The 16,293-nt window shown below is 43.6% G+C and overlaps 1 protein-coding gene across 1 annotated transcript in view; it reads left to right on the top strand.

The window, feature by feature from the left end:
* The window catches only part of TMTC1 (transmembrane O-mannosyltransferase targeting cadherins 1), a 143,913-nt gene that overhangs the window by 102,813 nt on the left and 24,807 nt on the right, over window positions 1-16,293 (top strand). Inside the window, exon 13 of the mRNA XM_014307034.2 lies at window positions 14,699-14,842. Coding sequence (XP_014162509.2) covers window positions 14,699-14,842 — 144 coding nt within the window. The remainder of the gene's footprint in view (window positions 1-14,698; window positions 14,843-16,293) is intronic.

Genomic DNA, 16,293 nt, shown 5'->3' with positions numbered 1-16,293 from the left:
ATTGCTGAGGTTCCGTGCAGGGGGAAGCTGAGGCAGCAGGATGAATTGCCTTGTTGTAGATGAATGGTAAAATCAGGGCCCAGGGCTGGGCTGTAATGTGGTAGCTGTGGAGGACCCTCCCTTCACACACAGATGGGGTCACTCCCTGTGAGCAGCTTCCCTCCCCTTGCTGCTCCTCCCTGCTGTTCATGCAGCTCAGCTGCTCCCCAGGCAGTGCTCAGGGCATCAAGCAGCTCACCCTAGATCCCCAAACCTCTCCCCTCTGCTTCTTGGGACCTGGGAGAAAGGACAAGCCCCTCTGGGGGATGAATGCAAGGAAAAGGGCTGGGGGATGGTGTGGTGGCAAGCATGGAGCGTGCAGATAGTGTTTTCAGGAATGGAAGCATGTTTGGGAAGGACTGGCAAGGTCAAGAGTGGCTCTGACAGACAGCAAGGGCAGAGCTCAGCTCCGTAGGGCATGCCAGGAGGTGGAAGAAATGTTCTTTCCTGACATATGATGTGACAGAAAACTCCAGAAATTACATGTATGTTTCGTCTTTTGGCCAGCTGACAGGGTTATGATAAAAACTCTCCAAGGGCTCCTAGCCCACCCAGGCTGACCTGTGAGGACAGGAGTTCATTGTCACTGAGGAGGGAGTGAACCTGGGTGAAGGCAATTTTCAACTTTTTTGAGCAACATCCTGTTCTGTTTTGCCATGCTGGGCATTTAGGAAGTTGTTTAGAAAAGCCTTCTATTTTTTTAAAGTTTCCAGCAATGGAAAATCCAGCACAACCATCAGTAAATGGTACTGAAGGTTAATTACATTGGCTGTTGAAAATGTCCTCCCTTATTTTTAGACTGTTTGTTTGACATCAGCTTCCAGTCATTGAATTTGTTTACACCTTTCAATGCCACACTGAAGATCCCATTACCAAAATTCTGTTTTCTGTAGAGTGATCAACTCCTCCCTTAACCTGCTGCTTAATAGGTGCTGGTTTTTTCAGCATCACAAAGTTTTGCAGTCCTCCAGTTGTTCCTGTATCTAGTCTTTGAACTTCTTCCAAGTTACCAGTAAAGCCCATTGCAAGTCAAAAAGAAGAGGGACTGACAAAAATTATCCAAGCCCTGCAGTGGAGTGCACAGAGTAATGTAACTGCTCCTACCACCATTGCCTCTGCTTGTGTAAATGGGACTTGCAGACAAAAGATCTTCTCTAACTCAGCAGCACCCATTTATTGTAATTATAATGCTGTTTTCTGCTCTGCAGTATTTCAATTATGAGAGTGTCTGTTTTGAGAACTGATTGCAAACATTTTCTCCACTGTATTACAGAGCACTGTTCATGCTGATGGTGTTTATAGAGCATCTGAAGCCTTGTTGGGGCTGGGAGCCCCACAGAGCCAGCCCTGTTCTTCTCTAGGTGCTTGGTGCTAGCACTCGACTTGCTTCAGGAATTTCAGCATTAGCTGGCAGTTTGGAAAAGTGAAACTCATCTTGCACATTCTCTTTTTGACCCAAAAGTGCAGGCCAGAAGTTGGGAGTCTCCATCACTGGGAAGCTGCACTACTTGTTCTTGCCACTTTGCATCTCTGCACTTACATTTTCCTCATATTTACTCCTTCTTCTCCCCTCTGGCACAGGGAAATTATCTGGGGTCTGTGTAATGAGCAATAGAACAGTGTAAGTAAAAAGTGCACTGTGTTCTTCTGTTGAGAATGCCATTCTGTGATGTCTGTGTTTTCCCCTCAGACAGACAGACCCTTCCTGCAGTGCCAGGGTTTGTGTGTTACCCCTGCAGCCTCTCTTAGCTGGGTGCCTGCATCTGGGGGCTGTGTTGAAGCAGTGGAGAAGCTGCTGGGTGTGGGACAGGCAGCCTCAGCTGGATACAGTGGCAGAGCATGCCCAGGTATCACAGAAAATAGCTGCTATGTCTATAGAGCTGTTTCCCCATCTTCACAGGCACCAGCTCCTCACAGACTGCTCTGATTGTAGACCAATCTCCATGATTAGAGAGAAGGAAGGAGTAGCTGTAATATCCTGAGCAGAATTTGATGGTTCAGGGTATTTTTGGCCACTGGCTTGACCTGGAAAGATGAATTACCACTCTGTAAATTTCCATGTCAGGGAGTAGGCAGACCAGCAGCTGAGGCATTCTCACAACAAGCTTTCATGATTTCCCACAGGTACCCCTCACTGAGTGCCTGCTCTCCCAGTGAGTGTGGGTGGATCCATCCTCCCCAGGTTACAGAAAACCCAAGCTACTCAGGAGGCTTCACAATCCAATGGCAGCACAGCCAAGAGCACAGAAGATAAAAATATTATTTCTGCCTAGTGCTCAGTGAGCAGATCAATAGGGAATTAATAAGGAGCTGGAGTCGATAAGGACACGGCTTGCTGCCTGGGAGCTCCTGGGAGACAGGAAAGGGAGAGCTGCACTGCCTCAGTGGGTGATGGCTCATCCACTATTCCAGCTTTGTGCCAAATGACAGTGCAGCTCTGCTTGATCTCTGGTGAATGAGTTTAATTGTTTAGTAAACAAAAAAATGATCTTGTCAGTCTGCACGCTGCTGCTTGAGCTGTGAGCAATTTGCCATTCCACCAACCCCACCAAGGTGAGGAGGCACTTCCATGTCCTCCTGCTCTGCCAGCAGTGCTGGGTGCCATGTGTCTGCTCAGCAAAGCAGCTCCTTCCTCCTGGGAAGCTGCAACTGTGGGAAAGGATGCTGAAGTGCACACAGGTTACCTAGTGAAATACTAGCAATTCATACTAAATCCTGGGAAATTGTAACTGTGGGAAAGGATGCTGAAGTGCACACAGGTTACCTAGTGAAATACTAGCAATGGATACTAAATCCTGGGAAAGTTGATCCCCAATGCTTTGACTGCTCCTTTCCTGCTGTCAGAGAGTGAAATACTAGCAATGGATACTAAATCCTGGGAAAGTTGATCCCCAATGCTTTGACTGCTCCTTTCCTGCTGTCAGAGACAGGTGGGATTGCTGCTGGCAAATGTTGGTGTCCCTCTGTTAGCTTCAGGGCAGAAAAGTGGTGAAGGAGAATGATGTGTTTTCTCTGACAGTGGAACTGCAGGGCAGGTTTCCAAGGCAACCTTGGCAATCAGTCTCAACAACCACCATTGCAGGTGACCCATCAGCAAACTCATTCCTCAGCCCAGCCCAGAGCCAGTGACACAACACCCTGACCTAGCTGGACTTGGGTAATTAGTACAATCTAAATATGTCTCCAAGAGTGGGGGAAATGAACACTGAAATGAAATGCAAAAATGGAGAACTATGTTTGAATTGGAGATGAGTGACGAGGTCTCTGGTGTCGAGATGACCCCGAGGTGTTAGAAAGTCTCTTTATCCCAGCCCCGAGACCAAAGAAGAAGTCAGGATTGCTGGGCTCTCATTCTCAAGGTTGTTTATTTTCTCTTATCTAATACATTGTCTTTCTGACCTGTTGAGGTCTGTCCAGCAGGTTGGGTTGAGGCACACTGACTGCCCTCAGGGCAGTGTTATCTTTTCATATTAAAAACGACGTGTACTTTATTTACAATAATTTTCCAGTACCTATCACCTATGTTAGACAGTCTGTCTCTACTCTAAACCAATCCAAAAGTGCCACCATCACAGCAAAAGATGGAGCATAAGAAGGAGAAAGACAGGACATGCCCAGAGTCCTCCATCTTGCCTCTTGGACCCCCATTCTAAAAACCCCAAATTCTACTTTTTCACCTGGTGATAAATTCACTATCATTCTATTCAAACCCTTGTGGCTTGTAACTCTTCACACAAAGTTGGTAATTGTTTCCATGGGTTAAAATCAAAGGCACAGGTGTCTTTGACTCCCTGACAGGGTCTCTGAGCCCCCTGCCAGCGTCTCAAGTCCTCCAGGGCAGCCAGAGGAATGTCCTGGGTTCTGACAGATGGGGAGAATGAAAAGAACAAAAATTCTTTCTATGAAGGAAAAGCTCTTCCTATAAGTAGTTTCTAAAAGAGGAATGGAAATGGAGCCCTTCAGAGATGAGTTACCTGTAAAACAAGACAAACAGCTGGTGTTCAGCAATTGTACAGTGGGTTATAAACCTTTCAGCTTACCTACAGTAAAACAAGGAAAACACACTGCTGGATTAGACTGCTTCACTGGTTTGCCTGACACATGGTAGTGACCCCAGGAGATGCTTGGGGTTTTTTCCTTCAGAAAGTAAAGGCCAGAAATAGTCCGTCTGAGATGGGAGTCGACCACGGCTATTCTGAAAGCTGGCCGTAACATTCTTGCTGCTGCTTCTGCTGCAGATTTGTGGCTGTTGTTAGGAATTCTGGAGGACCTCTGCTCCTGGAGATCAAACGGGGCTGTTCTTATCTGAAATGTATCTCACCACTTGTCTCCCATTTGTGAGTGAGAATATGAGGTCGTAGAACCTCACTCAAATATGAAGAACCACTCTGATGTGCTAATGAAGATGTTTTTGCTGTGTTTGTTGTTACCAAGCTTTTGTCCTGCTTCTCCCCAGCCTTCTGTGCTTGATGTCACTGTTGAGATTGTTATATTGCTCTTCACCAATGCACATGGGCTGACATGCAGAGAGAGAAAAACAGCAGAGCCTTAAAACCCAATTGGTGAACATTCGTTATCAATTAAATCAATCTCCTTTTAACAATGGAGGGGAGAAAAATGATTCGCCTGACCTCCTACAGTTGCACTCGTTCAACATTTTAATTCCCAAAGCAGTTCTTACCATCCCTCTCTGTGTTTGTTTCCAGGGCAGTGCTTCCCATGGAAGGCAGATCAATGTGAGCATCAGGGGGTGGGGCTGAAGGAGGTTGCTGAGTTCCTTGCTGGAGTTGGGTGAATAAACATGCTAATAGTAGTTCTGTGCTACCCAAGCTACATTTCTGTGTCTGGGAAAAGGTCATCATCTAAAAATTCATGTTTGCCTTCTGAATGTTAAAATACGCTTGACAGCAGAGAGTCCTGCAGGAGGTGTTCGCCTTGTGTAGTGTGATACTGTGGATTTATTTACATAAATGCACTGGTGTGTGTACCTGAGAGTGCTGCAGTGTTACCTCTGTGTGTGTACACATCCATCAACAGGCTCCTAGCCACAAGCTCCTCCTTGGACTTCCCCTGCCAAAGGCTGCTGACCAAACAGAGCAGGAAGGAGACCAGCCTGCCATGCAGAAACCTCCATTCCCCCTTGTGGCGTCTTCTGGAGGAGGGAAGTAGGGACTCTTGGAGTGGTTTTCTTTGCTGGTCAGGGAGCTGTTCTGCTGTTCAGCCATGAGAGAGAGGAGAGAGTGGGCCAGGAGGCAGGGAAACCAGCATGGAAACACTTGGTCCTGCAGCTTGTGTGGTCTGGCTCTCACAGAGCTTGCAAGTAATACATCTTAGGGCATTGCATACAGCCTGGAAATGGGGAATGCTGGTTTGTGGCATCAGTAAGGATCATGAAATCATGGTTAGTACTCAAACACAGGCTAGATGGAGAAGGGAAAACAGTGTAAGCAGCTTATCTGTATCCCTCATTTGAGGGAACAAAATTGGTTCATAGCAGCACTGGAATGGGTAGAAAAGAAAAAAAGCAAGGCTGTTCTTTCACCTCACTACACTTTAGAAATAAAGCCCTAATGCTGTAAAGGAGACTCAGGTTTCTTCCTAAGCTTTCCCACATACCTTCCTACTGGGTTTTTATATATCTTAAATCAACGGTATCTGGGGTTGTTTAAATTCTGTTAAATTGCACTCTCCATGCAGTAAAAAAAATTGTGTTCTTACAGCCCTTTATGTGTGTGTGTCAATGTATTTGCCTTCAAAATGCCTCTCAGCATGGACTGCAGGTGGCCTTGGATACCATCTGTGATTTATTTCTGGGAAGAATTAAAATACCAGCACCATTTGCTCGCCTGTTTTTACAGTGAGTAAAAAATGTGCGTTTGCTGCTTTGCTGTGGCTGCTATTGCTCCCGAAACCATGAGTGCCCTTCTGACACTCTGACATTGCTTAGGTCAGGCCCTTGGAGCAAGCCTGGAACATCTTCATAGAGATTTCATGTGATATTCTCTGTTAGTGGATATTATGGGCTGGAGGTGGATCATATCCAAGCAGTTGGGGATATCTTTGTGGTGTTCTGATTCGAGCTTTGACAGTGGGCTTAAGAAACACTGCATAGGGATGTGGCTGTCCTGAAGCTGGACAGAATTGTTGAGTGTTTTAATGGTAATTGATGGCTGAAAGGGCTGCCTTTCAGCCCTTTCAGCTCTCTGATTTGAATCAGAGACTTAATGGCCTTTACAAGACGTTGCATGGGACAATGGCCAAATTACTTCAGTGAGTGTAATTTATTTTTGAACCTGTTCTCTATAAAGTGCAAATCCCTGCCTGTTTTGAGGGCTGCTCCAGTGCTGCTCAGTTTTTCTGCTTTTTAGTGACAGAATAACAATCAATGCACAGGCTTTTATTGACTTGGAAACAGAACTGGTATAAGTGCAGCCATGATGCAGAGACAGTGTGTGTGCATTTAGAGCCATAGGAGCTGGGTGTGCCTGCAGGGATGGACAGATGGATGTGTCAGCCCTGGACACTGATGGTTACAGGTGGTGGGGTCCCTTCCTACACCGTGGTGTCTTGTTGTGGGTGCAGGTCCTTTTGTGCTGCCCTTCAAGCACATCATCTTAGAGAAAAGCCCCCATCCTCTCTGAGGGTGACAACTCCATAGCCTTCCTCAGAACTGCATCAAAGCTCTGCCTGCTTATGTATTGGGGACTGATAAAAAAATCTGGATAATGAAAAATGCTCCCCTAATTAAAAATGTTTCCTTATTGGGACAATAAGAAATCTATTTTGACTGTTTTTGAGGATCTATTTTGATTCTCCTGTGGGGTGTGCAGAGAGAAGCTTGTGACTGTATTTTGCACATGTCCAAGTCTACCTTTCACTTTTGGCTAATGGTAACCTCAAATCCAAGGGTTGATTGCTCATTCCCACAGCCACTGCTTTTTTCTTAGCCTGCTGTCCTTGTTTTGATGATAACTGTGCAGTTTGGGGCTGTACAGCTTCCCCTGGCACCTCGGTGATTTCACCCCCATCTACTTTGGTGCGAGTGTGTTGTTATTTTATCCCCTCATGCCAGGTTTGATTGAAGGGCTCACTCAATGGTCTCTTGTTTGCTGTGAGGTCCCTCAAGATTCTGTGGGCTCCGTGGAGGTGCCTGCATTGTTCACACTGTCTGTAAGTCAGGCATGTTGTGAATTATTAGTCCTTTGCTGGGCTTTGGGACTGTTGAGATTTCTGGGATTTTCAGGACTTACATGGATCCTGCATAAATTCTTTATGTGAGAGAATAAGCAGACAACCCTGTTTGATAACCTCATGTTGCCTGGTCACTTCAGGGAACGTGCAAGTTTAGCAGGAGAGATTTTATTTATTTATATTTAGTGGTGATATTGTTCGACTTAAAATCCTGGTTTTTCTCCTCAACTCTAACTCTCAGGCTTCTACCCCTGCCCAACTTTGAAAATTTATAAATTGTAATATTGTTTAATGTGCTACTGGTTAGTTATTTCAATGGCATGCTTTTGGATATTGCAGTAGGTTGGGGGTATTTTTTCTTTAATGGATGTCAAACTCAAAGAATTCATGAGGCTTTTGTCAATGTACAGATTAAATCTATTCAGCTTCTCTATATTTTTTCCCATTCTGTCCTGGAGAAGTTTCTCTCAATGTCAGGGTGCACTGCAATTCAGCCTGGGAGGCTCACCCTGCTGAGAGGGTTTGCTGGTGGCAGGGCACCTGTGGGCTGCTCTGCCTGGCTGATGGGCATGGGGAGAAGCTGATGCCTCAGGTTTTAGCTTTTATGTTTTTCAGATTCTGTGCTGCTTTAGTGTGTAGCTCTGAGCCTCATATTGGGGGATGGTGAGCTCTGTGCACAGAGCAGGGAGACAAAACAACTCCTTCTCTAGCTGGGGACCAAGGACAAATGATCCAAATTCCAGGCCCAAGAGCATAAACAATGTGGACTGAAGAGAGAAAAACAAGGAGGATGGGACTTCATAAGCTGAAGCTGTAATTGGACAATTAAGTCCAATATGCAAATGGACCAGAATTTATCAAAGTGTGAGACCCCATGACCGGTCATCCATTTTTGGTGACCATTTTGGGTTCATCTGGGGTGTAGCCCTGGCTGGGCTCTTGTGCTGCCCAAGGTGGATCTATTGAGGCCTTTTAATAAACACCCACTTTATTCTTTAGCTGTGCCTAGCCTCTGTTCCAGGTCAGCCTTCACAAGGCATCGAAGCCATAAAGCCAGGGCCTCACTTCCTTCCACTGATCCCTGGCTGTGATTCAGCACTTGCTATTTATTCCTCAGCCTCTGGAGATCCCAGGTTAGATCAAGGTCCTGCTGGAGGTGCTGCTGGTCAGACATGACCCCTCACTGACTTCTTGGGCAGGACCTCCCTCCCTCAGGAGCTGAGCTGGCCCATGCAGGACCCCCAGCGCTGCTGAGGGATGCCCTGTGAGCCCCCAGCACCAGGCTGAGATGGCATCATTCCCTATCTCATGCCTGGCATTGTGTCAGGAGCCCCTGGCAGCTGAGTGTGTGGAAATGGGTGTGATGTAATTCCCAGCTCCGGGCTGTGCTGTGTACAGCCGCGAGTCTCGCTGCTCTGTCACGCTTTCACTGAAGAAGATTATGCCTGAGGCTTTCAAAGGAACCTAAAAGCATTAGATCTCTCACTTGCCTGACTTCCAACAGGATTTCCAGGTGCTTTTTTAAATACAAAAAATACCAGCCTGCCACAAACCTTCTGCCAAGCTGAAGGGTGTTGCCTTTGAGGAAATATTGATGCAACTGCTAGAACTCTTCAAAAAAAAACCTGCTGCTGCTTGATATTGCAGGATCACCACTCCTTCCTTGAAAGAAATTTAAATGTTGCAAACTGAAAACCTTCTTGAGGAAGACACAGGATCTGCCATCCACATCTCCACATCATGTAGAGCAGCTCTTGAAACAAGGTGCCACACCGTCATGAGGCCATGACCTGAGTTGTTGCCAGTGCAGAATTGTTCCCAGAAGGATGACTGGTCTCAGAATTACATCAGATCATGTTTTAATTCAACCTGACATAGAACTTTATTGAGAACTTACATAAATACATGAAAATGAGTATGATGTAATATTAAAATTGGAAAATTGGCTTGAAATAGTATGCTGGAGTAAATATAAAATGGGCAGTATTAAAACTTGGCACAGATAGAAACGTTATTCATATAACATTCTTACTTCAGTTGGCAAAACAATGCCAATAATTACAGTATATATTGGAATGGGCAAAATGTGCCTTAAAAGCAAATTGCCATGCTGCCAGCAAGTAATTGGGCCTGGGTAATTAAGGCCTGAGTCCCTGTGCTTAACATGGCTGCAGGGAGCCCCATGGATGCTGAGCTTTGTGGTAGGGCTGGACAGGCACCAGGAGAGCCAAGAGTGGCTGTCAGGGCAGTGTCCTCTTGTATGGAGGAGGAGTGGTGAGAGCTGTGGCCCAGGGCTCTTAAGGCTCTCCTCTCCTCTTGCCACAGAGAGGTAACACAGCCTGTTCTGTCAGGGCAGCACAGGGGGCTGACTTACCACAGCTGCCTCAATGGTGGCATGGTCTCTGTGAGTGCTAAGTTTAAATGCATTATTTAATCAAAAGATGTGTTAACAAAAACCAGGCACACTAGATCTCTCCAACTGAATAATTTATTTTTTTATTATTTTTCACTTATTATTTTAATTTATAGGAGAAATTAATATGCTTGGGCTCCCTTTGAATATTATGCAAGATGATGCAGGCAGTTTTTTGTCTTTCTGCTGCTGCTGCCATGGCATGGCTATTGGGTTAATGATGACCAGAGTTGCTTACAAGTTTTATAATGGTTATAAGAAGTCATGTTGTAAGTCACTGGGAATGTGCTTTCAATAGGCTCATTGTCAACCCTTGGAGAGTGATGTAGGGCTGGGGCATCAGGAAGAGTCAACCTCATGTGTCAGGGCTGTCCCAGCTCTGAGCAGTGTCTCTGGGCTGCTTTCAATAACCTCTTTCATCGTGCAGTGTTTTTGGGGGGCTGCCCAGACCCCTGAAAGATGACATTACAGCTTTTTCCCTGCTGTCCATGGTAGTTTTCCAGGCTAATTGCATGCTAGCCTGGCCCCATCCCCTACTGCTTGCTATCCACACAGCAATGGCTGTACAAAAACCACATAATGCTCTTAAGAGCAAGTGGATAGTTGTCACACTAATGCCTTCCTCCCCCTGAATACCCCTGGCACCAGACCAGGCAGGACTGTGAGCAGGGCTTGCCAGTTGTTTAAGTGGTCTCTCTCGATCTGAATTAAAAGAATTAAAATTCCTGATGGATCATAGGTTGCAGTCATGACAACAAATTTCATCCCTTTCTCTTCTTTCTGTAATTGTCTTGTAATTCAGATATGGAGCCAAACAAAGCCCTTCAAATTTTTTTCAAAAACCCTCATGTATCAGGTAATAGTGGCATTAAATGAAAAAGCAGAATAAATGGTCATCAGTGTTTTGATGACTGTATATGTTTTATACCTGGTTTTGTCTTGGGAAACTGGAAATCTCTTGACTGGGCAAGTCAGTAGGGCTTTTGTTCAGTGATATTAGAGGGAATTTTGCTAACCTAAAAGAAGTGGGGATAATCACTAACAGGAGTTCTTGTGCAGTCTATACCTGTAATAGTTAAAGGGAAGGGTGCTGAAATTTATTCTGACAATTGCAGATACAGCATTGGAGGAATCATTTGAATTATTCATTCTACAACAAGGAAACAACCCACTTGTCTTCTCTTTAGAAATGAAATCTCCATCTGCTTTAAAATATACTTTTATAGGTTGCTTTCCCATAATTTTGCTGTTTCAAGACTTCTATTATAATTATCCTTGAATGTAGATTTTTAAAGAAAATTATTCTGATTTCTAAAGGAAAGGATAAACTGATTTCTTACAGGAACTGCTACTTGTAGAATAAGTTTAATGAAATTCAGCTTTCTTTCATAAATAATGCAGCACTTGCATTTGATTAGGTGAAGCCTAGAGGAATTTCTACCTAATCAGATGCATAGCAAGAAGGATATTGCCTGCAGATTGTTACCATTATCAGTGGTGGTGGCAAGGAAAACACAGCCCTATATATGTCCAGATAGAAAGCTTTGTTTCTTAAGAGAAGTTGCAAAACAAGCTAGATGTGTTCCAACAGTTGATCTCTTGCATCTCAGTGTCTTCACAGTGATGGTTTATAAAATAAAGTCTGGATTCTGAGTGTTGCCATTATTGTGGCACAGAGACTCCAGGTTAATTGGAGACCTTCCTGCCTTGGTATGTGTTTCTAACCCTTCTAAGAAATAAATACATTCTTCATATGAATGAAGAATGGGGAAGAGACAATGTTTGCATTAGAGAACTTAAAACCAAAACAAGTTAAAGCTGAATATCAGGATTCGTTGAGATCAATTCCAGAAGTCTTGATAAGCAGCACAAATCTCCTGATAACTTCAAACAGGAGAAGTACATGTGTCCCCCTCCATTACAACAACAAATCACCTGCAGCAAAAGCAAACAAGTTTGGTGTATCTGCAAGTCTTGTAGAACCATTTTGAAAGTTCTTGAGTAAATGTTGCTTCATTTGGTAGCTTGTGGTCAAGTTTTGTGCTCCTGCATAAATCCTGCCACAAGACTATTCTGCTGTGTTTTTATTCCCAGTGACAGCAATGGATGTGCCTGAACAAAGGGCAGTTTAAATAGGGCTGCCAGTCCTTTATTCAACATCCATATTAATAAATAAAAAAATGAACTTGTGCACATTCTCTAGCCCTGAGGTCAAATGGCATAACTTGACCTGGAAGTATTCAGTAAATGTTTGTATCCTCTGAGAGACAGTGGCCAAGTCCAAGTTGGCTTTTGGGACCAAACCCTGATCTGGGCTCAGGCCTGGACCACTCCTGGGAACTATTTGAGGGTGATGTGAAAGTAGCATAAACAGAAAGAGGGCAGGTTTAGATGGGATTTTAGGAAGAAATTCTTTACTGCAAGAATGTTGAGGCACTGGAGCACATTGTTCATAGAAGCTGTGGATGCCCCATTCCTGAAAGTGTCCAAGGCCTCATTGGATGGGGCTTTGAATAACCTGGTCTGGTAGAAGGACTCCCTGCCCATAGTGGATGGGCATTGGAACAGATGTTCTTTAAGGACCTTCACATCCTAAAACATTCTGTGATTCAATGATTCTGTAACAGCATGGATGGTCATGGGCTCAGACTCTGGCTCTGGTTTCCTCACCAGAGGTAATGCTCTCTTAGGCCTGGTTGTTCTGCTGAACTCAGTTGAGTGGAAGCTTGCTCTACCACTATAACAAAGTAATATTTCAAATAAAATATCTGGAGAGAAATAAAAGAGCTGAACCCTGGCAGCAAAGCCCAACACCACCACCTTATCTCGCTGTGGTCAGAATTTCTGGTAACTTTTGTTCAGACATGTAAAATTGCAGATCTCATAAGTTCTTCAGGTCAGATGCTAAGCAGGTAATTTGTGCTTGCTGAGGTTCTGGGTTTTCACTTACATTTCTTGGAAAGGGCAATGATGTGTAATGAATAAATGTAAAACACAAGAAATAGAGCCCAGGATACATGGGAGACGTGTTTGCATCCTGTGATTTGCTGTTGAGAGGTTTTAGCACTGAGCTCAGAAGTGTATTTATGGAGCTGCTGGTCAGAACTGTGCAATTTAAAGGTGAAATCCATTCCCTTTTTTAATCTTGAGTTTTCATTCCATTCCAAATTGGTGCAAGCAAATCTCCTGGGCCTAAAATGCCACAGGAGCACTAAAGGCCAAGAACAGAATTAATTTCTGAAAGTTTGAGAGAAAAACCATCAGGTTTAGGGCTGTAAAATGTTAACCTGTTTCTGACTTTCCCAAGAATTGTCTGAAATCCTTTTGCCCACTCGTAACTCAAGTGACTTCATGTCAAATACTGGAGCTGTTTTATGTGTGAGTACTGACAGAAGTAGTGCACACTTTTATCATAGCCATCTAGTAAAAAAGGCTGAAAAATTTAACTCCCAGACCTTTTTCTTGGTCCAAAACAACATCAAAATCCCTTGGAGGAAAGGGAAACAAGACTGAGCCCGTGGTCATTTGCCCTAAGATGTTCTTTGTTCAAGATTCAGGTTTTTAAAAAACATGTGGCTGCATCCCTGAACAATTTCTCCTCGAATGTGTGGCTTTGCAGTCCTTATTTGCTAGGTGAAAAAAAGGACTTGAGCTTTTCTCTTACTTAATGGTAGGAAACATCCTGGTTTTGTTAGTGGTGCGTGCCCATTTCTCCCAGAGCTCCCTTGAATGCTTCCAGCTTCACCCCCAAATAAGACCTTGCCAAAATAATTTATGAGCTGTGGAGTGAAAATGTGACTGATACAAATGTTGCAGAAGTGTATAAAATGCTAAATTATTCATGGTACTTAAGCACAGAAAATCCTAGGGCTAAACTGACATAGTGAAAAACTCCAGGCAAAAAACCCACAGTGGAAAGTCTTGAACTAAAAACAATTGCAAACTTTAGTCAGGCTATACTAGAGAGTCTTAATCCCTTCTACCTTTAAATGCCCCTTCTCATGCTATACCCTGTGCTTTCATGGCCAACTACTTTTAATGTCATTTTCCACATCACTTTCCCATGATCAGGGACTTAAGGCAAAGAACTGTCAGATGCCTTGGTCTCAGAGCCTCAGACCTTCTCACACAGCTGATCTCCAGGGACCTCTGTGGGCATCTGTCAAAAATTTATTTCCTTATCATAATGACTCTCAGTTTTCACCTACCTATCACACAAAGGGTCCTGGGTGCTTTCATCAAGCCCTGGATCACTTCCACCTCCGGAGTTTTCTGGCAAAAGACCTACAAACTAAAATATTAATGTAGGAGCAGAACTTTGAGAATTTAAACTGCTGCATGGACCATGACCTGCTGCCTAATTGGTGGAGAATTTTAACAGAGATGCATTGGGCTCAGTGATGTCATGAAACAGGCAAATGTGAAGATCAACAGGTCAGATAAAAGGAGAACTGTATGAACCAAATGCTACAAGAAGTTTAGAGAATTCATACTCTTAAGCAGTCTGGTTCCAGATTATTTCACCATTTTGCTTAGTCCTGAAAGCATTGCTCAACAGCTGATTTCAGATTGCCTTTTGCACTTTTTAATCAGTTTTATTGTGAAAAAAATTCAAAAACCCAACAAATAATTTTAAACTGTGTTGTGTTGGATTCTGTGTATATCAAAACCTATTTCCAATGGAAACATTTTTTTGACAAGGCAGTTCTTGCTTGTTGCAAAAGCATTTTGAATAAAAACATTCAGGCTGCTTCAGTCACTATGCCTTCTGCTTGAAGGGTATGATAGGTTTTGAATTTGTTCAATTTCAAACATTTGTTTCCAAATGTTCCATTTTGCCCTGGAGATATATAGGAACCATAAGAAATCTGATGAGGAATTGAAAAGGGTCCTCAGGATCCCATCTGACCTGCAGCAAATTAAGGGAAAACAGGGTTTTTTGGCTGACATTCTTCCCTTTACTGAGTGCCAAACAGCGTTGGTGGCAGAGTCAGCCACATCAGATTTATTTGTCAGTGAATGGGCATCTGTAACTTGCTGTTCCATTTTTGGCAGGCTGTACCCTCGTCACGCAAGTGCTCTCAACAACCTGGGGACGTTGACCAAAGACGTGGTGGAGGCCAAGGACTACTACAGACGGGCCCTTCAGCTCAACCCGCAGCACAACCGAGCTCTCTTCAACCTTGGCAACCTGCTCAAGTAAGTTGAGTGCAGGTGGGGCACCAACACCTGTACACATTGCCCCTGCACACATCACCAAAGTAGTTTTTTTCTGCCAGCTGGTGAAGAAACGGTGTCATTTCTTAGTGCCATCCAAAAGTGCTGGCACAACGCTGTGATTTATTGTGGATATCTCTCTGCGTTGTGCCACATCACTCCAGGTGCTGTTCACGAGTGTGTTCCGGTTGTAGGAAATTCATTGGTTACAGGCATCAGAAATGAGTTGCATAAACCCAGCTAGGCACCTGAGATCCCCATCCTGGTGGAGATGTGTGAACATTTCCAGGAGAAGAAGTCGTATTATTCAAAGTTAGGCATCAGATGCCGAACTAATAAATAACACATATCCAAAAAAATCCCTCTCTTCAAGTTCCCACTTCTCCTCATTAGCTGTATATGTATAGTTTAGACATAAACACCTTGTGCTGAGATGCTCAGAGCAGCAGAGTTCATTCCCTTGCAGAGCAGGTAGGTCTGGATTTGGGGGGAAGGCTGGTTTACATCCCTGGACAGTTAAAAACAAGTTGATGAGCTCATTACTTCACTTGTTGTTGTTTAGAGTGTCACCCTGTAGCAAGGAGAATAGCAGACAATCATAATCATGCAAATTAATTTGACTAACCACATCTAAAGACTAAACTTAGATCTGTACAAGAAGCCAGTATGATAAGATCTGCAAAGGGTTCAATTCAAAAAAGTAAAACATCTCTGTTTAGCACCAGCAAAAAGGTCCTTGGTTTTGTGAGGATATTGTGGTGTATTTGCTGACAGAACTGCATAAACTACAGCAGTAAAAGTACATTTTTTCTGATATGAACTGCCCTTATTTTGCTGATAATAGGTCTTGGTAAATCTTTTAGAGCAGACAGTGCTGGTTAAACTGTTACAGGCTTAGTGTGTGGCTGGTTTTAAAGTGGCACTGTGTCATTAAAACTTGGTCTTTCTGATCCTGAAATGTAACTCTGAGTGTGGATTTGTATGAAGGATGTTAAGTGGGCTGCTGAACTCCCTGGTCTGTTCAGAAGCAGAGAAATTATCAGAGTAATATTACAAGTAAATCTGTTGGTTTGAGGTTAGAATATGGGAAATGAGTAATCTTAAATAGAAAGTAGGTAAGTGCTTTACTGGAAATACAAGGAAGGAAAGTGGTACAGTCTTGTTGCAAAGAAAAGAAAGGTCTTTGTATTATTCATCAAATTTGGTTGATTGAAATTAATTTTAGGTGGCAATGGTGTTTAAAAATACATATTGTCTTTTAAATCCATCGTGTGTGCCTTAGTTATTATTCTCTGTTACATTTTGGGTTTTTTAAAAAATATAAAATATTAATACAAAGGATCTAAGCCAGAAGAAGCACTGGGACATTTTATGTCAATTATGCTTAAATGTGGTCTGTCAAAGGGCTCTTATGACCCAGCAGATGGATAAAA

Source organism: Geospiza fortis, unplaced genomic scaffold, assembly GCF_000277835.1.
Source record: "Geospiza fortis unplaced genomic scaffold, GeoFor_1.0 scaffold10, whole genome shotgun sequence".
Taxonomy (NCBI): Eukaryota; Metazoa; Chordata; class Aves; order Passeriformes; family Thraupidae; genus Geospiza; species Geospiza fortis.
The sequence above is the reverse complement of the archived record's forward strand: the minus strand, read 5'-3'. Positions and strand labels throughout refer to the sequence as shown.